This window comes from Tachyglossus aculeatus, chromosome 19 (assembly GCF_015852505.1).
Source record: "Tachyglossus aculeatus isolate mTacAcu1 chromosome 19, mTacAcu1.pri, whole genome shotgun sequence".
Lineage (NCBI taxonomy): Eukaryota > Metazoa > Chordata > Mammalia > Monotremata > Tachyglossidae > Tachyglossus > Tachyglossus aculeatus.
The window spans coordinates 80,996-96,127 of record NC_052084.1 but is presented as its reverse complement, the minus strand read 5'-3'; the positions used below and the strand labels follow the sequence as shown (position 1 = coordinate 96,127).

Sequence of the window (15,132 nt, the reverse complement as noted above, 5' to 3'; positions counted from 1 at the left end):
TATAGTAAGCGCTTAACAAATACCATTATTATTACATCAGCACCTGTGGAGCTGTTGAGACCGGGGCGGGGGGCGGGAATTCATCGAAGAAGGCTTTGTAGAGGAGGTGGGATTCCAGGAGGGGTTAGATAGAGAGCGCTGGGGTCTGGTGGGTTGGTAAGGGACAGTCGAGAACAAATAAATAAAATAAATAAATAAATAATGGCATTTATTAAGCGCTTACTATGTGCAAAGCACTGTTTTAAGCGCTGGGGAGGCTACAAGGTGATTAGGTTGTCCCATGTGGGGCTCACAGTCTTAATCCCCATTTTACAGATGAGGCCCAGAGAAGTGAAGTGACTTGCCCAAAGTCACACAGCTGACAATTGGCAGAGCCGGGATTCAAACCCATGACCTCTAACTCCAAAGCCCGGGCTCTTTCCACGGAGCCATGCTGCTTCTCGAGCAAGGAGTGAGGAGGTGATGAGCGTGGGAGGAGTGAAGAGAGCAAGCTGGAGAGACGGACAGCCCTGAATACCCTCCTCCACAGGTCAGCATCCAGGCCCTGGGATCATCCGGCTGGGAGAGTTTGGACTAAAAAAGGCTCCAACTGGTCGTTGGCTGGATTCAGTACCACCCCTGGGATCAGTATGCAGGTGTTTCCTTCCTCCCCACAAGCAGCACTGGCTACCATCCACTGGACACCCAAGCTTTGGTACTGAGCACATAGCCACTTTTTTTTTTTAATGGCATTTAAGCACTTACTATGTTCCAGGTACAAGAGCTGGGGTAGATACAAGATAATTTGGTTGACACAGTCCCTGTCCCACGTGGGGCTCACAGTCTTAATCCTCATTTTGCAAATGAGGTAAGTAAGGCACAGAGAAGTGAAGTGATTGCCCAAGGTCACACAGCATACAAGGGGCAGAGCTGGGATTAGAACACAGCTCCTGACTCCCAGGACTGGAGTCTATCCACTAAGCCACACTGCTTCTCAGCCCCTTATCTCATAGCTGCTGCTTCACTAGGAACGTTTGACCTGGGGAAACTGTTGCTCGCATGGACGGGGAGAGACAGACAGACAGACACACACACACACATTTGGGTCAGAGTTCTTGCTGGAAGCTAGGATAGGGTTTAATGGTCCAAAAAACAATTTAAGTAAAATAGCTGAAGGCCGGCTGTCACCGAAGGAGACAGCTGCCGCGTTTACCCACCCAAGCCCCACAGCCAAGACGTGTTCCCTGGCATGTCTGTTTACTAGCAGAGACTCTGGAACATTCTACAATAAAACGTGTCACCAGACGGCTTCCAGCCCTCCAGCCTGTTGCAAGCCGCCTCTTCTCCTCAGCCTAATTCCCTCGCCCACCCACCTGGGCACAGCTGCCACGAGGACGAAGCAGCAGGTCGCCGCCAGGCCCAGGAGTGGGTTTGGGTGTTCGCTGTCATCAGGAGGAGGCAACCAACCACGAGCCAAACCATCCGGCCGCTCCAGGGATCCTTGGGTTGAGGGGGAAGAGGGTGCCACACTGGCCACAGAATCCCAGCTGGCAAGGAGGTGCAGTCAGCCGTCACTCTGTCTTCAGGACAGAATTTGCACAAAGGAACAGTGCCTGGGGCAGAAGCCAGAGCCCCTCAGCCCAGAACAACTGCCAGGGAGGAAGTGGCCCGTTTCTGTGTCTCAAGTTGCGGAGGGGGACTCCCCCCGGGCACCGTGTCCTCGAGCCAAAGCCATGGGGAGCCACGAACGGCTCGTGGAACGGCCCCACTGTGGATGCCAGGTACGGGATGCCCGGCCTACAAGTGGCACCGGCAGACCGCAGAGAGAGAGGCAGCATCTGCAAGCGGAGACCAGGTCGACGGCAGCCAGAAGACAGCGTGACCGGCCCTAGACGGAGTCCCGGATCCAGATGTCGCTGGAGAAGGCCCCGGACGGCAGTGAGAAGTTGGGCCGGGGGTCTTGGTCCCCGCCATTGGGCGGGAAGAATTCCTCCTCTTCGTCAAAGAAGGCGTGTCCCACGGTGTCCGAGCCGTCCGGGCTGCAGGCCGCCTGGCAGGCCCCGCGGTACTCCTGGACCGCCTCGTATAGAGAGTACAGTTGGCACAGCAAAGACATATCCAGCTGCCGCAGCCCAACCTAAACAAGGAGACACACACAAAGAAGTGATGAGAGCGAGCTGTACCCTCAGACCTGGCCGGCCGGGTTGGTGGTGTGGGGGATGGGGGTGGGGGGCAGCCCCTCCTACCATTCTCACCCACTGACCCTCTCCTCCCAGCCCGGCTCTCAACGAGGCCCGGACTGGCTCTGGCCAAAGGGGCTGCCCAGCTGTGATCCACCAGCAAGTGGGGCAGGGTTGGATTGCTGAACTCCAGGGCTCAGGCAGAAAGGTTAAAGTTCTCCAAGAAGACACCCTCAAATAGGGAGAAAAATCTAAGGACTCGAAAGCACAAGTTTCAGTGCCCAGCTGTTGATCTTTCGAGGCTGTGGAAATGTTTTCTATCATTGGAAAACACTTTTCCATAAAGAGCTGAGCTCTGCATTCCTCCACCACCACTGGAGCCCTAAGCCTCAGTGGGTCGAGGAGCCGGGAAGCACGGACTTCCTGTCGCTTGCACAGTGATGGGGCCAGAGGCCTCATGTGTCCGGGGCGAGACTGGAAACGTGAAGATGGTTTTGTCACTGAAGACGGTTTCGCCATCTGCCCAAACTGGAAGTTGTAAGATTGGAAGCTCCTCGTGTGCAGGGAGCATGTGTCTCACCTCTCCTGTACTTTGCCAAGAACTCATTGCCATGCCTAGCACTCTAGTAGGCGTCCAGGGTTACCGCTGCTTGACAGGTTGGGTGTGGATCCTGGCAGGAGGCAGGGGGACGGACTGAATGTCATGTGAAAGCTGGACAAGGACGCACTTCCCAGCCGTCCTTCCCTCTGCCCTCCCCACACAGACATCCTGACCCAGATCCGGGCGATGTAAACCCTGGGTAGAGGGACGGGCTTGGTGGGGAAAGGGGGGTGGATAACCTGCTGCCTGGTTCTGAATGGAAACCCGCCCAGTGACAAATCGCATCCCTGCCACAGGGCGAACCCCACCCCCGCCCTAGAAACGAGGATTCAGCAGTTCTGGGAGTGAAAGGCCAGTCACGCCACAGCTACTGCCTGACTACTGAGCAGGAGCCCGGGGGCTGGGAGGGCAAGCCTTTACCGGGCATTTAGACACAACGCTAGAGTCCCACTTACCACTCTCCCTCCCTCCTCCGCTGCCTGAGGCACTTCCATCCCCTCCTTCTTCAAACCCACCACGCACTACAACCCAGGTACCCTCACCCCAGCCCCAAGCAGCCGGTGTTGCCCTGGTGAGCTACAGGACAGGCTTGGTGGACACACAGATGCACGCACACATTTGAGCCTTCTTTCCTCAGGAAACCGGACAAAAGTCCTGCAAACCCTCCCGAAAAGTTCCTCCCTTGTGGTTCCCCTCTGCTCCACCTGTCTCAGAAGCGGACACAGAGAGGGCAACTGGAGCAGCCCCAGGGGAAGCCTCCATTCCCCTCCCCTCTGCGAAGGTTTTGGACCACCAGTGCCAGCAAGGGTCCCTCCCACTTGGCTGCTGACGGCAGTGGTGGATTTGCCATCTCAAGGGCAGGTGGCACCCACCATCGTTCAGGGAGGATTTGGGCAGGCCACTGGCCATCAGTCCAACGGGCGAGAACTAGGGCGAGAGGAGCCAGGGACGGAAAGCCCTAGGAAGCCAGGTTTGAGAGGTTTACAGTAAAACGAGACTGGGCGTCTCCACTTTTTCAAGAATTAAAGCAAGGTTGTGTTCTCATAACCCATTTTCCTCAGCAAGCAGAAGGCTCGTGCCCTGCCCACCTTCCTGCTCCGTGGTCAGCTGCTCTCCCTGCCTGCCCTCCCACCTGCCTGAGTCATTTTCAAATGGGGGGAAAAAGGCCCAGTTCATTCATTTGTCTTTGTGAAACCAGAACCCAAGTCTTGCCTGTCCCTTCCATCTGGGTCACCGACCCTAGAAGCAACCAGCAGGACTTCCACTGAGAACAGAATGCTTCCTGGCCATCTCTGGCCAAGCATCTTCCTTCCTTCCTGTTGGATCGTCAAGTCATCTCCACCCCTCTTCCCGCCCCATGGGGCCGGAGGCAGGTCGTTTCCCCACCCGGCTCCTTCACAAAGGACTGGAACAGCACGCACATCTTGGATCCGGGTCAAGTTTCCCTTCCGCTTACAAGTCAGAGGAAGACGCACACAAACCACTTATGCCGCACTGGACCGTGGGCCTAGGACAGAGCAGTGGCTCGGAGAGACCTAGACCGGCGTGTGCGGTCTCGGTTCCTTGTCCATCGGTGCCGATGCCGAGGAGCCAACACAACTGCAACGGCAAAAGCCGGGAGGGTGCGGCACGGTGAGGGAATGAGGTCAGTTGGGGCCTTCAACAGCCAACTCTCCTTGGAGTTTCTCTTTTTTTTGCCTCGTTACATTTCTTTTTCAATTGCAGATTTCCACTTCAGGGTGATTCATCCAAATATCTTGTTTGGTGGGTCTGCAGGAGGCTGACCTCTCCTTCCCCCTTTCAATCAATCAATCGTATTTATTGAGCGCTTACTGTGTGCAGAGCACTGGACTAAGCGCTTGGGAAGTACAAGTTGGCAACATATAGAGACAGTCCCTACCCAACAGTGGGCTCACAGTCTAGAAGGAGGAGACAGAGAACGAAACCAAACATATTAACAAAATAAATAGAACAGATATGTACAAGTAAAATAAATAAATAGAGTAATAAATATGTACAAACATATACATATATACAGGTGCTGTGGGGAAGGGAAGGAGGTAAGACGGGGGGGATGGAGAGGGGGACGAGGGAGAGAGGAAGGAGGGGGCTCAGTCTGGGAAGGCCTCCTGGAGGAGGTGAGCTCGCAGTAGGGCCTTGAAGGGAGGAAGAGAGCTAGCTTGGCGGATGGGCAGAGGGAGGGCATTCCAGGCCCGGGGGGATGACGTGGGCCGAAGGTCAATGGCGGGACAGGCGAGAACGAGGCCTAACGGTGAGGAGATTAGCGGCAGGGGAGTGGAGGGTGCGGGCTGGGATGGAGAAGGAGAGGAGGGAGGTGAGGTAGGAGGGGGCGAGGTGATGGACAGCCTTGAAGCCGAGGGTGAGGAGTTTCTGCCTGATGCGCAGATTGGTTGGTAGCCACTGGAGATTTTTGAGGAGGGGAGTAACATGCCCAGAGCATTTCTGGACAAAGACAATCCGGGCAGCGGCGTGAAGTATGGATTGAAGTGGGGAGAGACACGAGGATGGGAGATCAGAGAGAAGGCTGATGCAGTAGTCCAGATGGGATAGGATGAGAGCTTGAACGAGCAGGGTAGCGGTAGCTTTCTCCCTTTCCATGGAGAAAGCTCACCAAGTTGGGGGTGCCCGCCCTTCCCTTTCCACGAATGCCACTGGCTAATTCCCCTCAAGGAGCCCCTTCTGAGTCCCCCTGGCCTCAGCTTCTCCTCTCCCCACAGGGCATCTAGATCCATGCCTCTCCCCAACTCAACACGTTCATCCCGGTTTTCATTTGGGCTTCTCCTACCTCACATTTACGCCCCCTTCCTCCCGGAGCTGGGGCAGTGTAGGGAGGAACGGGGGCTCAACATGGGGACTGACCAACTGGGACAAGTTACTGGAGCCACCTGATTCGTACTCCTCACCTGAGGACAGATGGGCCCTTCCTCCCCGAACCTCCAAGTGGGCCAACTTAATTGGGGAAGAACGTTCCGGGGGGAGTTTTTCAGGTTGGGTCAACAGGCCAGGTCATGTTTTAGATCACCACTTAGGGAAGCCATCGTGCAACTGCCCTGGGGGACAGGGACGATCCAGTCCACCCCGTTTGAGACTGTGAGTCCGATGTGGGACAGGGACTGGGTCCGACCCGATTTGCTCGTATCCACCCCAGCGCTTAGAACAGTGCCTGGCACCCAGTAAGCACTTAACAAATACCATCATTATTATTGTTATTAATAATAATAATGGTTAATGTCACCACCGTGGCTTTCCGAAGAGAGGCAAAGGGGAGGCGGCGTCCCCAGGGTTCGACCGCCAAAGTCCCCCTCCCCCAGGTACTGTGGGTTTCGGGTCGGGCCGGAGAGAAGCCACGATCCAAAGGCCCCGTGATGGGCCCAGGGGCGGCCCTGGGCATCCCGGCATACAGCAAACTTAAGCTCAGCTCTGCAAGCAGCGGAGGCCTCTCCAGCTGACAAGGCACTTAACTTCTCTGGGCCTCAGTTACCTCATCTGTAAAATGGGGGCTGTGGGTCCCGCGTGGGACAACCTGATCACCTTGTAACCTCCCCAGCGCTTAGAACAGTTCTTTGCACATAGTAAGTGCTTAATAAATGCAAAAAAAAAAAAAAGGTCTGCCCACAGCCAAACTGGGGGAGGGTGGGCGAGACCATTCTGCCCCCTCCCACCCTCCCAAACACACTCACACATGGCCAACCCCTCCAGCTGGGGAGAGCCAGGTCCCTCTTGCCCCTACCTCGGGGGCATTTCAGGTTCCAGATTCGGATGCGGACCCGTTTGGGGGGCCCAGGCACCCGGGTCGGTCTGGCTCAGCTCCCCAGGGAGGCTGTGCAGCACTGTGTCTCTGGACTGGGCACGGGAGCCCCGAGCTAGGAGAGGTGGGCAGGGCAGGGGAGGGAAGGGGAAGGGAATAATAATAATAATAATGGCATTTATTAAGCACTTACTATGTGCAAAGCACTGTTCTAAGCGCTGCGGAGGTGACCAGGTGATCAGGTTGTCCCACCTGGGGCTCCCAGTCATAATCCCCATTTTCCAGATGAGGTCACTGAGGCCCAGAGAAGTGAAGTGACTTGCCCAAAGTCACCCAGCTGACAATTGGCGGGGCCGGGATTGGAACCCATGACCCCTGACTGCAAAGCCCGGACTCTTTCCACTGAGCCAGCTGTGTGACTTTGGAGAAATCACTTCACTTCTCTGAGCCTCAGTTACCTCATCTGTAAAATGGGGATTAAGACTGTGAGCCCCCACCCCGCCGTGGGACAACCTGATCACCTTGTAACCTCCCCAGCTGACAATTGGCGGGGCTGGGATTTGAACCCCTGACCTCTGACTCCAATGAGCAACAAAGGACCCCCGCCTCCCCCCGCCCACCGGGAAGGGGAAGAGGAAGCAGAGCGGATTGGGGAGGGCGAGGCCCGAATTAGGGGGGTCGAGGGGTACATTCCGGGGAACTCCGCCAACCCAACTGGTGCAAATGGGTCCCCGCGCCCCCCGCGCCCCCCTCGCCCCTCTCTCACCATCTCCTTGCGCAGGAGGGCCAGCGCGGCGTCCAAGTTGGGGGGCTTGGGGGGGCCGGGCCCGGCCCAGCTCGTCCTGGATGCGGGATTTCTGCGCGTACAGGCGGTCCAGGCGGCGCCAGCCCCCCGCCCCGCCCAAGGCCGAGTGCAGCAGCCCGCTCAGGCTCTTGGGGAGCGGGGGCAGGCCCCCGGGACCCCCGGGACCCCCGGGACCCCCAACCTCCCCAGCCCCAGCCGGCCCCAAGCTCATCCCGGACCTGCCCGCTGCCCGAGGCCGGCGGGATCAGCCCGGGCCGGGCCGGGCCAGGCCCGCCCCCAACCCCTCCCACCCGCAAGGCCACGTTTCATCATCATCATCATCATTAGATTAATAATAATAATGTTGGCATTTGTTAAGCGCTTACTATGTGCAAAGCACTGTTCTAAGCGCTGGGGGGGGATACAAAGTGATCAGCTTGTCCCATGTGGGGTTCACAGTCTTAATCCCCATCTTACAGGTGAGGTCACTGAGGCTCAGAGAAGTGAAGTGACTTGCCCAAGGTCACACAGCAGACAGGTGGCGGAGTCGGGATTCGAACCCATGACCTCTGACTCCAAAGCCCGGGCTCTTTCCACTGAGCCACGCTGCTTCTTAATAGATTTCTTAAGCACTTACTATGTGCCGAGCACTGGTCTAAGCGCTGGGGTAGATACAAGGTAATCGGGTTGTCCCACGTGGGGCTCACACTCTTCATCCCCGTTTTACAGATTGAGGGAACTGAGGCCCGGAGAAGTGAAGTGACGGGCCCAAGGTCACACAGCTGACAAGCGGCAGAGCTGGGATTAGAACCCACGACCTCCGGCTCCCCAGCCCGTGCTCTTTCCACTGAGCCACGCTGCTTCTCCAATTATTACGGTGTTTGGTAAGTGCTTACCATGTGCCAATCACCCCTCTAAGAACTGGGGTACATACACTGCTAAGTACTTTTAGACTGTGAGCCCACTGTTGGGTGGGGACCGTCTCTATATGTTGCCAACTTGTACTTCCCAAGCGCTTAGTACAGTGCTCTGCACACAGTAAGCGCTCAATAAATACAATTGATTGATTGATTGATTGATAGTAGCTAAGGAGAAGCAGTGTGGCTCAGTGGAAAGAGCCCGGGCTTTGGAGTCAGGGGTCATGTGTTCAAATCCCGGCTCTGCCAATTAACAATGATGGTATTTATTAAGTGCTTACTATGTGCAAAGCACTGTTCTAAACGCTGGAGGGATACAAGGTGATCGGGTTGTCCCACGTGGGGCTCACAGTCTTAATCCCCATTTTACAGATAAGGGAACTGAGGCACAGAGAGTAAAGTGACTTGCCCAAAGTCACACAGCTGACAATTAGCGGAGCAGGGATTGGAACCCATGACCTCTGACTCCAAAGCCCGGACTCTTTCCACTGAGCCAGCTGTGTGACTTTGGAGAAATCACTTCACTTCTCTGAGCCTCAGTTACCTCATCTGTAAAATGGGGATTAAGACTGTGAGCCCCCACCCCACCGTGGGACAACCTGATCACCTTGTAACCTCCCCAGCACTTAGAACGGTGCTTTGCACATAGTAAGCGCTTAATAAGTGCTATTATTATTATTATTATTTAGTACTAAGTACGGGGGTAGATACAGTGGAAAGAGCCCTGGCTTGGGAGTCAGAGGTCGTGGGTTCTAATCCCGACTCTGCCACACGCCTGCTGTGTGACCTTGGGCAAGTCACTTCACTTCTCTGAGCCTGAGTTACCTCGTCTGTAAAATGGGGATTAAGACTGTGAGCCCCACGTGGGACACCTTGTATCCCCCAGCGCTTAGAACAGTGCTTTGCACATTATTATTATTATTATTATTATTATTATTATTATTCTCTGGGCCTCGGTTCCCTCATCTGGAAAACGGGGATTAAAAGTATGAGCCCCACATGGGACAACCCGATTACCTTGTACTGCCCCAGCGCTTCGAACAGTGCTTGGCACATAGTAAGCGCTTAACAAATGCCATTATTATTATTATTATTATTATTATTATTATTATTACAGCACCTCCTATTGCGAAAGTCCGGACGGTGGCAGGGGGCAGGGTTCCTGGTTCTTGGCAAATGCGCCACTCGGCCCACACTACTGAGCTCCCGACACGAGACGGTAAGTGTCGAGGGGGCCGGGGAGTGGGTCCAATCAATCAATCGTATATATGTATATATGTTTGTACGTATTCATTACTCTATTTATTTTATTTGTACGTATTTATTCTATTTATTTTATTTTGTTAATATGTTTTGTTGTCTGTCTCCCCCTCCTAGACTGGGAGCCCACTGTTGGGTAGGGACCGTCTCTAGATGTTGCCAACTTGGCCTTCCCAAGCGCTCAGTACAGTGCTGTGCCCACAGGAAGCGCTCAATCAATACGATTGAATGAATCGATTTTAATCGATCGAGTTCCCGCAGCTGCGCGCTCACCCGGCGCCCCCCGGTGGAAGGGCGCTGCAGCTGCGCTTTCGATTTCTGGAAGGAAATATATGTTTCCAATATATGTTGTTTCGTATGTATGTTGCCAACTTGTACTTCACAAGCGCTTAGTACAGTGCTCTGCACACAGTAAGCGCGCAATAAATACGATTGATTGATTGATTGATTGATCAGGCAGAAACTCCTCACCCTGGGCTTCAAGGCTGTCCGTCCCCTCGCCCCGTCCTACCTCACCTCCCTTCTGTCTTTCTATAGCCCAGCCCGCACCCTCCGCTCCTCTGCCGCTTATCTCCTCACCGTTAGGCCTCGTTCTCGCCTGTCCCGTCATCGACCCCCGGCCCACATCATCCCCCGGGCCTGGAATGCCTTCCCTCTGCCCACCCGCCAAGCTAGCTCTCTTCCTCCCTTCAAGGCCCTACTGAGAGCTCACCTCCTCCAGGAGGCCTTCCCAGACTGAACCCCTTCCTTCCTCTCCCCCTCGTCCCCCTCTCCATCCCCCCATCTTACCTCCTTCCCTTCTCCCCAGTACCTGTATATATGTATATATGTTTGTACATATTTATTACTCTATTTATTTATTTATTTATTTTACTTGTACATATCTATTCTATTTATTTTATTTTGTTCGTATGTTTGGTTTTGTCTCCCCCTTTTAGACTGTGAGCCCGCTGTTGGGTAGGGACTGTCTCTATATGTTGCCAATTTGTACTTCCCAAGCGCTTAGTACAGTGCTCTGCACACAGTAAGCGCTCAATAAATACGATTGATGATGATGATGATGATGATATCTATTCTATTTATTTTATTTTGTTAGTATATTTGGTTTTGTTCTCTGTCTCCCCCTTTTAGACTGTGAGCCCACTGTTGGGTAGGGACTGTCTCTAGATGTTGCCAACTTGTACTTCCCAAGCGCTTAGTACAGTGCTCTGCACACAGTAAGCGCACAGTAAATACGATTGATTGTTTGATTGATTGATTGATTGATTGAAGGACGGGGCAACTGGGCCCGAGCCTGCGCCCCCTGGTGGGAGGACTGGTCAGCGGCCACTCTGAGCCTGCGCCCCCTGGTGGTCAAAGGGCTCTGCAGCTGCTACTCTCTGTGCCCGTGCGCCCTGGTGCATTCATTCATTCAATCGTATTTATTGAGCACTTACTATTCATTCATCCATTCATTCAATCGTATTTATTGAGCGCTTACTGTGTGCAGAGCACTGTACTAAGCGCTTGGGAAGTCCAAGTTGGCAACATCTAGAGACGGTCCCTACCCAACAGTGGGCTCCCAATCTAGAAAGGGGAGACAGAGAACAAAACAAAACATACTAACAAAATAAAATAAAGAGAATATATACAAGTAAAATAGAGTAATATGTACAAACATATATTCATTCACTCATTCCATCGTATTTATTGAGCACTTACTGTGTGCAGAGCACTGTACTAAGCGCTTGGGAAGTCCAAGTTGGCAACATATAGAGGCGGTCCCTACCCAACAGTGGGCTCCCAGTCTAGAAGGGGGAGACAGAGAACAAAACAAAACGTACTAACAAAATAAAATAAATAGAATATGTACAAGTAAAATAGAGTAATAATAATATATAATATTATAGAGTAACAATATTAGAGTAATTAAGAGTAATAATAACCAAAGCAGCAACGTTCTTACTGTGCAGAGCACTGTACTAAGTGCTTGGGAAGTCCAAGTTGGCAACATATAGAGACAGTCCCTACCCAGCAACGGGCTCACAGTCCGGAAAGAGTCCGGGCTTTGGAGTCAGAGGTCATGGGTTCAAATCCCGGCTCCACCAATTGTCAGCTGTGTGACTTTGGGCAAATCACTTAACTTCTCCGGGCCTCAGTTACCTCACCTGTAAAATGGGGATGAAGACTGTGAGCCCCCCGTGGGACAACCTGATCACCTTGTATCCTCCCCAGCGCCTAGAACAGTGCTTTGCACATAGTAAGTGCTTAATAAGTGCCATCATTATTATTATTAGAAGGGGGAGACAGAGAACAAAACAAAACATATTAACAAAATAAAATAAATAGAATAAATATGTACAAATAAAATAAATAGAGTAATAAATACATACTAACATATATACATATATACAGGTGCTGTGGGGAGGGGAAGGAGGTAAGGCAGGGGGGATGGAGAGGGGGAGGAAGGGAAGAGGAAGGAGGGGGCTCAGTGTGGGAAGGCCTCCTGGAGGAGGTGAGCTCTCAGTAGGGCTTTGAAGGGAGGAAGAGAGCGAGCTTGGCGGATGTGCGGAGGGAGGGCATTCCGGGCCAGGGGCAGGACGTGGGCCGGGGGTCGATGGCGGGACAGGTGAGAACGAGGCACGGTGAGGAGGTTAGCGGCGGCAGAGAAGCGGAGGGTGTGGGCTGGGCTGGAGAAGGAGAGAAGGGAGGTGAGGTAGGAGGGGGCGAGGTGATGGACAGCCTTGAAGCTGAGAGTGAGGAGTTTTTGCTTGATGCGTAGGTTGACTGGTAGCCACTGGAGATTTTTGAGGAGGGGAGTAACATGCCCAGAGCGTTTCTGCACAAAGATGACCCGAGCAGCAGCGTGAAATATAGACTGAAGTGGGATGATGCCGCGGGCTGCCTTACCTGTAAGGAATTGGACTTGGGACAGCGACTGGGGCCTCAGAGACCCTGCCCAGGCCCAGTAATAATAATAGTAATGATGATGGCATTTGTTAAGCCCTTACTATATGCCAGGCACTGTTCTAAGCGCTGGAGAGGATACAGGTGATCAGGTTGTCCCTCGGCGGTCTCACAGTCTTAATCCCCATTTTACAGATGAGGTAACTGAGGCTCAGAGAAGTTCAGTGACTTGCCTAAAGTCACACGTTTGGGAGGCCCAGAGGTAGGGGGAGGAGGTGGGCCGGATTCGGTCAGGAGGCTGCCGGGAGCAGAGGGGAGATCTGCCCACCGCACGGGCCCATGGCAGAAGGTGCGTCATTGGGTCCCTGACCCATCTCTGTGCCTGGTGGAAGGGATGTCGTATACTTTTGAAGGCCTCATCTTGACAGTTGTGTTTAGCAGTCAATCATGGAATCTACAGCACCCCTATTTGCTCTGTTCTGTGGCTATTCCCCAATTCACTGTCGTTGTTCCTACCGGGGCAATGTTTTAGCTACACCTTGCCCGCCCTCGGTTCTCCAGCCTCCTCCCCTTCGCTCACGTTTTTCCCATGGTCGAAACTCCATCCTCACAACGGAAAAACCACAACTCTTCTTACCTTCAAAGGCCTCCTGAAATTCCCCCATCCCTAATGAATTTCCCGGCACCCCTGGTCATATCACCCCTTCGGCCAACTCTGGCACTCAGGAACGTTTTTACATTCTCCTTAGTACTGGTGTATATAGGTGTATTCGATTATTTATTTTCACCATTCCAGTTGTGAATGTTTTTATGGTTGTCTCCCCCCTCCCCCATTAGAGGGTAAGCTCTTGTAGGGCAGGTATCAAGTCTACTTTGTTGAAATCTTCCAACTGCTACTACAGCATTCTGTGCACAGCAAGCGCTCAGTAAATTCCATCGATTATCTGAATGTGGGCAGGGAACATGTCACGTTTTTGTGCCTAGTACTGTGCACCACACCAAGTAAGGGCTTGACATCCATCAGTCAATCAATCATATGTATTGAGTTCTCACTGTGTGCAGGGCACTGAACTAAGCGCTTGAGAGAGTACAACAAGCCAATATATAACAGACATATTCCCTGCCTACAACGAGCTTACATTCTAGAGGATGAGTTTATATATTATTACTATAATAGTAATTGTGGTATTTGTTAAGCGCTTATTATGTGCCAGGCACTGTACTAAGCGCTGGGGTGGATAAGAGCAAATCCCGGTTGGACACAGTCCCTGTCCCAAGTGGGGCTCACAGTCTTAATCCCCATTTTACAGAAGAGGGAACGGAGGTCCAGAGAAGTGAAGTGACAGCAGACGGCAGATAAGTGCAGAGCTGGGGTTAGGACCCACTACCTTTTAGCACCCAGATCCCTGCTCTATCCACTATGCCAGGCTAGTGGATAAATCAAAATTGATCATTGGATAGACCCTGGAATAAACAAATGCTGAGGCGCTGAGAATGGGAGTAAACTAAATACCTCTGTGCTATAGATGGCCGGTGAGATCGTGTGGCTTCGGGGGGTCGGAGGTTAGATGAGCGGAAAAGGCTCGATGGAGAAGGGGGGCATTTTAGTAAGGCTTTGGCTAGGGTTTGGAGGGCGACAGGTTCAGAGCAAATAGCAGGAAATGCTTGTGCCCCTGCTGGGAGGTGAGCCGTTGTTGTCTGGGCCCTCAGAAATGCCAGTAGGTTTGAATCGATCCACCAGAACGCCGAGTCACTGGGGGGGAGTCAGGAATGGACTGGGGAGAGACAGGGATGGAGAGGAGAGAGTCAGGGGTGGTGATGATGATGGCGTTTGTTAAGCGCTTACTATGTGCAAAGCACTGTTCTAAGCGCTGGGGGGATACAAGGTGATCAGGTTGTCCCACGGGGGGCTCACAATCTTAATCCCCATTTTCCAGATGAGGCCCAGAGAAGTTACGTGACTTGCCCAAAGTCACACAGCTGACAATTGGTGGAGCCGAGGTTTGAACCCATGACCTCTGACTCCGTGCTGGGTCACTAGGGGAGAGTCAGGGATGGAGGGAGGAGAATCAGGGGTGTTGGATGGCCCGTGCTGGGTCACTTGGGGAGGGAGAGTGAGGGATGGAGGGAGGAGAATCAGGGGTGTTGGATGGCCCGGGCTGGGTCACTAGGGGAGAGTGAGGGATGGAAAGGGGGGAATCAGGGATAATAATAATGATGATGGCATTTATTAAGCGCTTACTATGTTCAAAACACTGTTCTAAGCGCTGGGGTAGATACAGGGTTATCAGGTTGTCCCACAGGGGGCTCACAGTCTTCATCCCCATTTTCCAGATGAGGTAACTGAGGCCCAGAGAAGCGAAGTGACTTGCCCAAAGTCACACAGCTGACAATTGGCGGAGCCGGGGTTTGAACCCATGACCTCTGACTCCAAAACCCGTGGTCTTTTCACTGAGCCACGCTGCTTCCCATGGTTCGTGCTGGGACACCAGGGGAGAGTCAGGGATGGAGAGGGGAGGATGAGTGATGTTGGATGGTCCGTCCTGAACCACCAGAGTGGTTGGACAGGAGGGCACCTAGCACGGGGGTCCCCGCGGGGTCCCTGTCGGAGGCAGGATCCTGGGTTGGGCAGACCAGGGCCCGAGCCAGGGACTCAGTGGCTCGATGGTCATCATCATCATCATCATCAATCGTATTTATTGAGCGCTTACTGTGCGCAGAGCACTGTACTAAGCTCAAGTTCGTGTCTAAGTTCC

The 15,132-nt window shown here is 53.2% G+C and overlaps 1 protein-coding gene across 1 annotated transcript; it reads right to left on the bottom strand.

The window, feature by feature from the left end:
* Positions 1-1,085: 1,085 nt before the first annotated feature.
* On the bottom strand, positions 1,086-7,500 carry FAM89A (family with sequence similarity 89 member A; the record flags this gene model as incomplete). The annotated part of the gene is given in 3 exon segments (XM_038761380.1): positions 1,086-2,116; positions 7,296-7,362; positions 7,364-7,500. Coding segments are annotated over 3 exon segments (453 nt in total), but the record flags the coding sequence as incomplete, so codon positions are not given.
* Positions 7,501-15,132: the final 7,632 nt, after the last annotated feature.